Source organism: Cataglyphis hispanica, chromosome 23, assembly GCF_021464435.1.
Source record: "Cataglyphis hispanica isolate Lineage 1 chromosome 23, ULB_Chis1_1.0, whole genome shotgun sequence".
Lineage (NCBI taxonomy): Eukaryota > Metazoa > Arthropoda > Insecta > Hymenoptera > Formicidae > Cataglyphis > Cataglyphis hispanica.
The window spans coordinates 1,981,560-1,994,392 of NC_065976.1; the positions used below are offsets into that span (position 1 = coordinate 1,981,560).

A 12,833-nucleotide genomic window follows, 5' to 3' on the forward strand; every position below is an offset into this window, starting at 1 on the left:
TTAAGGCGGCGGTGACGGCGGATAGGCAGACGTAATGCCTTGATGCAGGCTAGCATTTTGGTTACTGTTATACATACGGTTCCTCGTCGTCGACCCAAACGTCGTCGCTTCACCTCTCTCACTTACCTGTTCTCGCTTCCTTTCAACGTCCTCGCGCTCTAGTTTTCCCGCTCGTATCCACGATGATACTAACCCCTTTCGCCTTATCTGCTCGCTCGTTTCTTGGCACGCTATTTTTACGTTCGTTTAGCCCGTCGCATTTTCGTGCTTGATGTCTCTTTCTGTTGCTTGTTTTGTCATTCGATCTCTTTGCATCGCCATCTTATTCTGACGATGGAATATCGAATTGAACGAAACAAAAATAAATACTCTGTTGGATATATATATATATATATATATATATATATATATATATATACATACATATAACTGTTTATTGATCTCTTAGGGAGCAAGAGTCTACGAGGCAGGGTTTATATCTCAAATTCTAACTCGGATGTAATCTTGATGGTAGAATCAATCATAAATTTTCCCGAGATTGAGTCAATTTTTTATCTTTATTCTTATGATTTATATAATACTTTCGAGGTGTATACGTTTCTTTTTTCGGACTGCGTTGAAGATTTAGTAAAGCTTCGGGAGAAGAATGACTTCGCGTTCCATTTTCGTCGGGACGACATGGATGCTAGAATCGAATGAGCATTAACAAACCAGAGACTCGTCTGACCTCCCTCATTTTCGAAGAGAGAGAGAGAGAGAGAGGGAGGGAGGGAGATATGTGCGTGTACGAAGTCAGCAGGGCTAAATTACACGTTCGATAAAATAAGCGCGAGGGCGCACAAAGCGTGTCCATGAAGCGCTCAGCCGCACGCGGGCGGATCCTTTGTCCTCAGTCGAGCAAACGTGTTTTTCAGGAACTCGCGCATTTGGGAGAGCCGCGATTGCTTCTGTCTGCGTATATGCACCGAGTACGCACACCCGCGCGTGCGGCCCACTTACCCCTTTACTATGGCAGAACGCGCATCCCTTTGTTTTCTAAAGGCCTCCATTATGCTTCCAAACACGGATAACCGACTGGCAAGTCAAATTGCGTGCAATATCGTACAATGGATAAGTAAAAGAGAGATTGAAATTTTCTACTTCCAATTCCTCTTACCATTTTTCAAATATTGCTATAGAAATATATTGTCTATTTGTTCTTCGTTCTCTTCTCAGCCATTTTTCTTTTCGGTCTATTTATATAATTGAATTTTCAAAAATTTAGTATTATTAATTTCTTGTAATTAATTAAATATTATTGAGTTTTTTGGGATTATATATATATAATATTATTTAGATGAATAAATTAAATTAAGTATTTTATTATGTTATGACGGCAAAGTGTTTTTCTGCAATTCAAAAATTTTTTGATAAGCAATATCAATATTTATTTGAGCAATCAAGTTAATTCATTTACTTGCTTAATCAAAATATCAAAGCAATGAGACAACCAACAATCGATGACCATGTCGGAAAACTTAATTTCTTGCCATAAATGTAGAAACGCAGTTGTTTTTAAGTACAAATTTTTTGAGATATCCCTTATGAAAGAGAATACTTTTATTAGACAATTTAAATCGCATAAAATTAATAGAAAAATTTCTATCCAAAAAGAGAGCTTGACAGCGTAACGATAGAACTAGGTTTTATCATCTCGAAACTTTGAAATGTTCAAAATGAAAAGCTAAACTCGATGCTCGACACACGAACACGTACTTAAACTTGTATTCTATAATTTATCTGATAATTTGCCACGGAGATTATTACATGATGGATATATGAAACACGGAGTCTGCAACAATCGTGCACTTCACATTAGCATAGCATTGTAATTAATTATTTTCATTCATTATATACGCGTACAATGATGTTTGCTAGCATTAAATTAGACAACGCAACGTTACACTAACGAAAACTCATAGTAGCGAGTACTTGATGCTTCGATCTAAATAATTCGCGCTGTTTCTAGTTAAATAAACTGTTGAAACTTCGTTATCGCGTCGCGAAACAGACGCAAAATTCAATGCGTCCGAGAACAAGTAACTGACGTGATATGCAGAATAACAGCGGAAGTCTGTTAACAAACATGTTGTTTAGAACAAGATTAGCATTAGTATGTCGGCTATATGTAAATGTATTCGTACATACTCTATACGAAAGAAAGAAACAATTTAAATTTTATATTTATCAACACATATATGGCGCGAAATATACTTTTTCTGAAAAAAAAAAAACTCGCTTTTGATTAAATAATATCGAACAATCATGAAAATTTCCGTATTAATTTGCCTCAGTTATAGCTTTATGCGCGGAGAGATTAAATTTCCCGTTCATTTGCCGCGTTAAGCCATTTCCTTTTTACGAACGGTTAAAAGACTTTTCAGAATTTGGCGAAGCCATCGAAGCCCCGTATTTCAGTTTTGCCTTAGTGCTTTGATGAACACGAGTGGCGGCCAAACACGCTCGCTACTTTCAGGCTTTCAAACTCGATTTGCCGCAGCACCTATGTACAAGATAGATTCGGGGCGTTTAGAATGCCGAACTTTTTCCGCGGCCGAATCGAATCCCGATGAAAGGAAGGCCCTCCTGAAGGAGGATACTTTCCTCGCACAGATCACACGAGCTAAACTTTTTTCCTGCAAGATCTTTACTTTCGCGAATTAAATATGTTTACATTGATACTTTATGTGCGATGCACTCTACTCCGTGCACTGAAAGCATTTAGTGATTTTCTATTAATGATAATATGTAAATAATGATAAAAATAAACGTAATATATATAGAAAAGAATAGAAATGATTACATATAAGTGAAAAAGAAATTGTTTTTTTTTTTTCACTTTCGTTACATTTGACAGAAAAATATGCAAGAGTGCATGATTTATATCTCATTCTGCATAGCTCGATTAAACAAGGTGAATCGCATTGAAATTCAATGCTTTTTCATTCATAATTCCTTTCCGTCCATAGACATATTATTTCATCGTGTAATGTAATTTTAGCAGTCTGAAACTAATGATTTATTTAAATACATTACATTAAATACATCGGATTTCGCGCGGAACAATTATTGAAAATGTCGTTACCCGAATTATTTGGTCAATTTCGAGTAAAAAGGTTTAATCTCTTTTATTCTTAAACTAAATGTCAAATTTAATCAAACTTATTAAATTTTATGTAGACATATATTTAATGTAGACAAATAATGTAAAATAAAAATAGCAATACATTTTATATAATTTTTATTGTTTGAATATGCATGTCGAAAACATATATTATACATTATATTACATACTATATTATTATTTTGCGTTTTTATCCTTTTTCCTCGATAAGAAAAAAAAAAATTGTCAAAAATGAATAAACATTTTATTGCGATAAAACTTCTCACAGCATCTCTCTCTTTTTCATTCGATTCATAAATTTTTTTCTTCCACAAAGTCACGACACTTAAAAGATTTGGTCTGCAGTAATTTCGAAAGCAACATGATCTGAATAAAGTTTGCGAGTGTAACGCGAAACAGGGTCGTCGCGCTTTCGAGAGAGCATCGCGAATGCGCCCCGCCTGGCGCATCTCTTCTTTTTTTTATGCGAACGCGTTCGCACGGCGCGTAAAAGGTATGTACGTCCGCTATCCATGGATTATTCAAATGAGGTCAGGACACGAGGCGCAGGCACATTCGAGCAAGCCGCACCGGCAACGCAGTCTCCTTGAATCGTAATCTGCCGTCGAGGGCAAACATCCTAAATCACCTGCGCCGCGCCCGGAAATAGGTCGCATTCGTGAAAATTTTAACAAAGTGCGCGTACACGTCGGGGAAAAAATTCTTTCCTTTTATTCTTTCGGTCTGATCGCGAATCTTGCGATACTGGGAATTTTATCCGACGAAAGCTGCGATCAATTTGCAGCGATGCAGAATGTTGCAATTAGTAAAACGTTATCGCATTCTTTTTATATCGCGGATATTCGCCATTTATTATGATCGAATAAATAAAACTATATGGAGTTTTTAGTTCTTTTTTTATATATATATATATATATAAGTCAGAAATTTAAAAAATAATATCACTTAGGAAGAAACAAAATTTTACTTTATTATAAACTATTTTAAATCGCATTAGTTACATAATATGACACCGATACCAAGCCTGATAACATTATTGCTCCCACGTGCTTAAACTTTGTAACACTCGGGATATAGTATATTTTGTGCACCTGTACGCGATGTTCAAATAATGCTGTGCGAGACATCGTTACGGCGATGTGCAAACTGCCTCATAACTTGGGAACATTTCCCCAGTGATTTACATCGAAAGAAATGAGTGGTGCGCGTTGGAACATAGTTCGTCTTCTTAAAAAATTTAATAACAAGGTAATTTAGAAGGGTCCGAGCGCGGAAAGTAGTTTCTAATTCACGAGGGCCGGGATAAAACAAGCGGAGCTCAGGCTCGTTCCGCGTTTGTTTTCTCTTGGCACTTCTCTCTCCCGTCGTACCTTTATAACTTCTATTTTTCTTTGTCCTGATAAAAAAGTTTTTGCCGCTCGGTACTTTCGAGCCGACGATAGCTACGCTGGTAATTGCGGCGTCGAGTTTCGCTCCCCAAAGACAATCAACTTAATTAAATTACCGTAATTACACCCGCTGGTCATCTTTCTTTCCTCAGATCGACGCGTACCCTACAACATACCGTCGGATTGGAAAGCCCTCTGGTTCAGCAATCTCGACGAGCTGCAGAGAGTGAACGATGCGAACGACAACAACACCGTTTCCAACGTCACAGTGCAATTGGGCGGCACCGCCTTCCTCCACTGCAAAGTTCGCAATTTGGCGGAGAGGACCGTTTCCGATGCCGAGGTAAGAAAGCAGCTATGTAACCTCCGCGTCCTCGCGGAAAAGAAAACTCTTAAAAGAAGCGACCGATTTTCGACGAATGGAAGAATCGAATCGCAATCGTGGCTTTCAAGCACCGATTTCTCTGATGATTATTGTGCCTCTTTTCGTGGGTTCGTCTCTTTTCTCCAGGTTGTTATCCAGGTTATATCGTACATTTTTACAGGTTTCGTAAAGGAAAGAGTGATGTAAAATTTATGTTTACATGCGACGATCATGGCAGACAATATAATCTACGATAACATATTCATATAAAGATTTTCAGATATATTAAAATTTATATAGAATAATTTCTCATTGATACAGATCTTTAATGATTAATTGCATTGATTGTATTAACAAACCATATAATCACTCTTTAATTTTTTTCTTTATACCTGTTTCTCATATCGCATCTAAAAAATAATAGTAGAATATCTAAATAATTTGGCAGACACGATAAATGATTATTTTCGCTACAAATATTTCTTAATAAACAATTGTGTTTTTGGATAATATAATATAAATTATTATTACTTTCATAGAACTCAAAGAATACGCGTTTTAAAAAAGAAATATTTGGGAACATTAGGAATAATGCATAAGAAGCTATATTAATCTCTACGCTATGATGACACGAGTATAGTACACGGTTAATCTTGTCCGTATAGCCATGAAGCAACTGTACAAATTTATTCATGTGCACGAGCGTAATGACCTCCTTTCATACAATTACCAGGATGCTTCGAACTGGTAAGACGATCGATGATCGCGACGCATCCTGGTGAGAGAATGGTAATCGGTATGCGATTCCACGAAAACGATGAGCTTATTGGATAGGTATTGGATACGGATAAACGCAACAATAGTGCTCGCTGGGGTTCTTATCAAGCCTCCGATTTTTCCTCAGGCACGTTGATTTTATATTTCTCGTCATCTCCGCGTTTCGATCGACCGTCAATATTTTATAATAAAGCGAAGAAATAAAGAATAAACTGTAAAAGACATCTCTATTAGATGTCAATATTTTTTATTTGATAACTCGGCATCGATACGTTAAATCGCTCGCAAGATTGACGCCGGCAAAAAGCCAGTGACCGCGGCAAATACGACCCAATTCTGGAAGATATCCTTACAATTCTGTGACTTATTGTTAGTGCGAGATCGTAGAAACTTTGCAAAGAAACTGCGATCTATTAAATTCATACAATGTCAATCATCATAGCTTTTTTCGTCATTACCAAATTTTGTCAGTAATCGAAAATTAATCATTAAAATTGTTTGGAGTCATCGAAGCATAAAATAGTGTTTTCGAATTTCAAACTTTTAATAACCGATAGAATTTAATAATAGATTAATATAAGACTGATATTTAGTTTTTCAAAATTTTTTACATACTCAACGCATTTTATTTATTTATTACATATCAGAATTTATATTGAATTAGATAAAGAAAGAGAAGGGAAACTGAAAAGAGAGAGAGAGAGAGCTTTATGGTTCGCTTTTACATTGCTAACGGAGTATTTGTGTTTATTTGAATTCCCAATTTTCATCATGTTTATCGAAGCGACTAATTAATTCGCTCGCTATTACTTTGTATAATTTAATCGTTATTTTATTTAATTGATGTTCCTAAATTATAATGCGAGCGAAGATATCGCGTTAGCATCACGAAATTTCACGTGTTTCGGCATAAAACAACTATTCGCTTGTATTTACAAAATGTATCTCGGGATTCTCTCAATTTGAATGTTTAATTGATAAATCATAAAATAACAAAATTATATTGCTAATGAATGTTACTCGATCATTAAGTAATTTACATATTGCGCTAATAAAATGAGGAAACGTTAACTTAAAAAGTTTTATGCGACTTATCTATTTTAATTGTGACAATTTTGAAGAGAAAAAAATGATATTATACTTTACGATTTATTCTAAAATTACAAATCTTTTAAAACGATACATTTATTTCATGAAACTTAATAACATAATACCAAAGCTTTACGGAATATTTAATATTTAATTAAAAAATTACCAAACTTTTTAGAGGAAAAAAAAAATGGTATAAATTGAAAGAGATTATAGTACAGAAAATTGTTTATAATAACTCGTGAGCCAATTTATTTGCATCGGTGTTATCTTTTAAATATAATACAAAGGGCGCATTACATACAATATATTCGTAACAATCTACATTGGGCACAAATGGTAATAAAAAAATCAGAGGACGAGATTTCCGGACAGCACAATATCCTCGAGAGAGCGGTCATTCCGCGGAATCACATGAATTCTCTATGAAATCTCCGGTACATCGCGAGCGAGGCTATCGTGAATCAGCGTTACTCGGAGGCTCTGCCAGTTGAGTGATCCGCAAATCCACTTATCTGACGTCGTTGCTTTTAATTCAATTATTTATGACGAATTCGACGGGCCGGCCTGGGTGTCCGTATCTACCTAACCCGGCACGCGGCGTAACTGCATTATCGCGTTAGCAGTCAAACCGGGAAAGATTGATGGCGACGAAAAGTCGAACGCCGCGAAGTAATTTTGATAGAGCGGCCGAGCGAGAGAGAGAGAGAGAGAGAGAGAGAGAGTGCCGACGTTCTCCGTGAAGCCGCACATCGCCATCAGTATGTCGCCGGAGAGAATTTTTCTCCTGTCCAATGCGCGGAACACCTGACGTCAACGATACACTAAATCGCGTTGCGAAAGACATCATGAAACACGTCAGTTGATTACATATCAGTATTTAGTTATGGATTTCTCATTGGAAGGGAAAGAGGAGCGTTCTGTTTCTCTCTCTTTCTTTCCCTCCTTCCTCCTCGCCCCTCCCTCTCTTTCTTTCTCACGGCGACGATATCGATTCGTGCAGCATCGCCAGAAAGCGATATTAATGAATTACCTCTCGAAATTCCGATAATTAACGCGGCACACTTTATTGGATCGGAAAAGCCATTTCGTGCCGAGATAAAACTTGAATTGGGAAGAAGACTAGATAAGTTCACGAGGCCCATGTGAAAAAGTATTTCCAAATCGGCTAGTACGTAAATTCAATTAAAGAATGACTGGTATTTCATTTATTTGCAATTGCTTTATTTGTTAATCAATTTTTAAATACGATAGTATTTGCATTTGCGAAACACACTGATGTATTATTTAATTAAAATTGAAAAAAAAAAAATTCAACTGTCATCAGTAATCCAGAAAGGATAAAGAATGCAATAACAATTTAAAAAATTCATTTTAAAAAAGCGAACAAAAGTATAAAAGTGGATAAATATAAAATCAAGCAGAGAAGAGAAGTTGAAAATACGAGATATAATGGATTCTGAGGCAATTTTTATTCTTTCGAGAATATATTTAAATATATAATATATAAATAAATATATAAATGAATATTATTTATATTTGCGCGCGTGATTAGAATGCACATAAGACTATTCTAATTATAAATTAATTACTTTTAATAATTAATTTTTTATATCTTTCTCGAAAACTTTAAAAATCATAAACATAACAACTCCTTGTATTTCTGCTATGATTTTCTCGAACCACATAATAGGATTATATAAAGGGGGCATGAAATATGCGGTTTCGTAAACCAGCGTAATTAGTATGAAATGTGGTTTAACGTTAAACGCAGATGCGGGGAGAAGGAAGCCCAGCAGGATATCTGACTTGGCGTCTTTGAGGGACAAGGGCCCTTTGTCTTGACGACCGTCGCGGTTGAATTGAAGCCATGGATTTGGTCGTCGTAATGGTCCACTTCCGCCTTCGGACATTAATTTCAACCGCCCGCTTGCGTGCGTCGTTCGATAAATCGATAACCACAATAAGTGGGATCTCGTGAAAGATTAATGTCTTAATGATATCTGCCATTCTGCCGAACGATCAATAATTTCGTGAAATAATTTTCTCCGCCGACGAAGGCACGATATAATGCATACAGATTTTGCCGCTTCATATTTCTTTCCTTTCTCTAGACACATTTAACGTTATTTTCATTTTTTGCTGCGGATACAACTTTTGTGGTGTAATATTTCACGATTAACCTGATCAGATTGCACGCGGCCAACAATGTAATATATCACGGCATTAAAAATCGTACTTTGGATATCGATATGTTCATAAAGTCGACCATCGGCCACGTTGCTTAAATCATGACTTTAAACGACAGACTCGCGCAAGTCACTTATCTTACTAAAGCGGATGAATGAAAATATATGTATAGTGATTTATATGAGAGACCCCGGTTTGCATGGTAAAATTATAGCAGTTATTGGAATGGCGACTGTCGCAAGTATAATCGAATGAGTACTATCGAGATTATGCGCACACACAGTATATCTCAGAATTCAATAAATTATTCATTCAAATTTATAATATATAGACGTTTGAGAATTGAGAGATTCAATGCAATTCTCTGGCTTGAAATCATAAAGAAGAAAATCTCGCGTATTCAAGTACACACGCATACAATATTTCTCCTTCTATTCGCAAAATGCGAACTGGCATCGATTTCGAGGTAATGATTTATAATCTCCCCGGGAAAACATTTCTCATTACAATTGTATGCGGAAAGCAGCATAAACGCGATCATTTATTGAGCCGAATCTACATATCCCTACCTCAGAATCCCCGACGATGGACTCGTGCCGACCACTCATCTTGGCAACGAGCACCAGTGGTCCGGAGTCGGCCGACAGATTTGGGTTATCCGACAGGTCGGTCCATTGTCTCTTGGTTCTAGTAGGCTAAGCAAACGCGTCTCCTGCCATCGTGGCTAATCTGCTATTAATTTTATTCAACTGTTTATGGAATTTCGAAGGACGGCGCATAGCAATATGTTATGGATATATTTGAATAATGTCGAAGAAAATAGAAACATTAAAAAATATATTGATATTTTCATATAAAATTAAATATTATATTTATTTATTCAATTTTATTATTCCACAATCTTAGAGATCATTTTCAGCACAGGTATAGAATGACATAAGATTACGGAGTATTCTTTAAAATTTAAATTTATGCGAAGAACATTATATGCGCCGTATTTTCGTACATATCTCCTAAAAATAAATTCTACCTTCCTCTCTCAATTTAACTCGCGAAGCGCAAGGTGCTATATGGATTTGGATTATGCGAAAGGTTCATTGTCGCAACGTGCAGCAACGTTTCGCTCGCGACGTGCTAATCTGCCTAGGCTCGTTAATTTTATCGGCTTGTTTCGGCCGGGAGAAGGCAAAGAGCCGCGCCGGGGGACGAGAGAACGCGCACACGTTCGCATTTAGTAACTCCATTAACGCGTTAACAATCGGCGATGGGTTATCGCCGGATCACCGCGTTCGTACACCGGACGATCTCGCATGTTACGAGATAGCGCGCCGGGCAATCACGCTTCGTTCCGTTCGAGCGGTGATACGAAACGAGTCGGCACGCAACATCGAGACTCTCCTTCCCGCATATATATATATATATATATCGCTTTCTCTGTCTCGTATGTATGGCGCGGGTGTTCTTCCCTCTCTTTCTCTCCTTTTTTTTTCTATCCTTGACAATCTCGTTGACAATCGTCCCGTAACAGCCGAAACAATTTCGTCGTGATCAAACTCGGTCGTTCCCGAACTGATACTGCGTTGACATATTATCCGATCTTATCAATGATCTTATAACACACACGTCTTAAGATACTGCGATGCTCGAATAACGTGGAATCTGACTTGTATATAGCAAGAGGATTATGTTTCTTTTCTCAAAAATAAACAGAAGAGATGATTTATCTTGTTATTGGGATAAGAAATTTTATAATGTGTTAAGATATTGGCAAAAATGTGAAGAGAGATAGTGTAATATATTTTATTTTTTTAATGAAAAAAATGGAATATTTGATTTTAAAAAAGCTATGAAGCTGCAATATTGATTATTCTGTAACATTTTGATGGTTAATCGCTTTTATTTAGAGTTGTCTATTATTTCAGATTGAAAGAGAAATAACTAATACATTTCAAGTTAAATTTATTAGTAACATAGTAAAGATATATTTAATCATATTCCATCAACATTGCTAATACAAACAAACGCTAACATGGCGGATGTTTAATTTGATGCACATCTATCTATATATGAAATAACTTTATTATTGCCTATCTGACTACAAATTAATTTGCTTTGCAAATATTTCGACCAAAATCGAAATGTGTAATATTATGACAAACTAGCGCGCTGTTCGAAAATAACATTTGTGGTTACACACGAAACTTTGCACGGCAAATACCGCAGCCATAACGTTCCATACTGTTCGAGTAGCGTGAAACAGAAACTGAAAAGCCAGACAGGATATACCTGACCTAACCCTTTAGCGAGATAACCAAGCACTGGTTGTGGTCAGTCACCCGTGGAGGTTACATGAACCTAACGTTACTCATTGTATCCATCACACAAATCTGCTTCCAACATTCTGACTCCTTTCACCGATTAGATCCATTATGTAAAGCAGCAAAATAAAGTGAAGAGAAATCGAGTATTAAACTTTTATTTTTGATGAAATCAAATGTACAATTATTAAGGAAAGGATATATCGATATGAAATGTGAATGAAAGCGATCTTATAAAATTATTTTATGGTATTGGATTCAATATTAAAATATGTACATAGAACCGCCTAAAGGGCTCAACAATAGAGGACAAAGAAAAATACATGTTTAGAAGATTTTTGTATGCATATGTCAGGGGCGCGTTTATACGCAAGCCAACATATTTTCATCCGTCCGTGTCTGGCACTTTTTCAAATATATATCTTCAAGTATCGCACGTATATACACTAGGATGTATCGCGACATGCTTCTTTCAATTGATGCACCGACGATCCACGATGCACGTGAAAGATTGGGGAGACGCTGACCTACATACATCATACAGACCGCTGCACTCTACACGGCAATAGAATCGACGGTTGTTCTGCCGAAATTTCGACGTTGTAAACTTCCGACGCCAGCTATGCCAGCTTTCGTCCGAAACTCTCATCGGATCTCCAGAGTCGTCGGAACAAACTCTCCTTTCTAAATCAGCACTGAATGAGACTACGACTACTTTCGGGCTTTGAACAAAAAGAGAAAAGGCTTGCTTTTAGTCACGATTCCAAGTTTAATCTTGCTGCCATAAAAGAAACTTGAAGTAAGTGGAAAAGTGCTTAAATATATCAACGACAGATATTTGCAGACTCAAAGATCATTGAAATATATGACAGAAGTAGATGTTTAACCCGAGAGTTTGAACTCTTCCACCGCTTCGAAATGATTGCTGCACAATTGAAATAATAAAAATTTCAATGTTTATCTATCTAAAGAAATTTTTCCAACAGGAATTGCATCGAAGTGATCGTGTTAGTTCTTAAGCTGCCGCGCGTTTCCCCGCATCTCTCCGATGATCTTTTTGAAGACGCACTGAAATAAGTTCAGCTAGCTCTCTTGTATTATACAAATCGCAGAAGCAAATCCATAATAATTAGTCGATCGGGAAATTTCTCACATCAATCTAAAGTTTGAAGCCGATCGAAGTGCTTCGAGTGGTTTAATGCTTTCGGACGAACCGATCTCTTCCCATGAATGCCTGGAAACATTGAAGCACTTGATTCTATTGCCGAGAGCTGGCAATCATACCGCGGTAAAGTTTCGCTACTTGAATTTTCCGAGCATCTTGTCGAGCTTGCCAGCGCTCGCCAAAAGTCTAACATAATTAATACAATTATATAAACATAAAGATGTTACGGGAATTAGCATATTTACGTCGGCATTATTCGCGTAAATGCGACTTTACAAATGTTTGCGCTATTTTTATATGCTATTTAAAATTAAAACTGCATATCGGAAGAATGCGAGAATATATATTATGCTATCACAAGCAATTGGGTCAATACATT

At 36.6% G+C, this 12,833-nt stretch overlaps 1 protein-coding gene across 4 annotated transcripts in view; it reads left to right on the forward strand.

Moving 5' to 3' along the window:
- Nucleotides 1-12,833, forward strand: part of LOC126858017 (hemicentin-1) — a 231,825-nt gene that overhangs the window by 141,050 nt on the left and 77,942 nt on the right. For all 4 annotated transcript variants that reach the window (XM_050608025.1, XM_050608023.1, XM_050608024.1 and 1 more), the window contains exon 3: nucleotides 4,704-4,894. In XM_050608025.1, coding sequence (XP_050463982.1) covers nucleotides 4,704-4,894 — 191 coding nt within the window. The remainder of the gene's footprint in view (nucleotides 1-4,703; nucleotides 4,895-12,833) is intronic.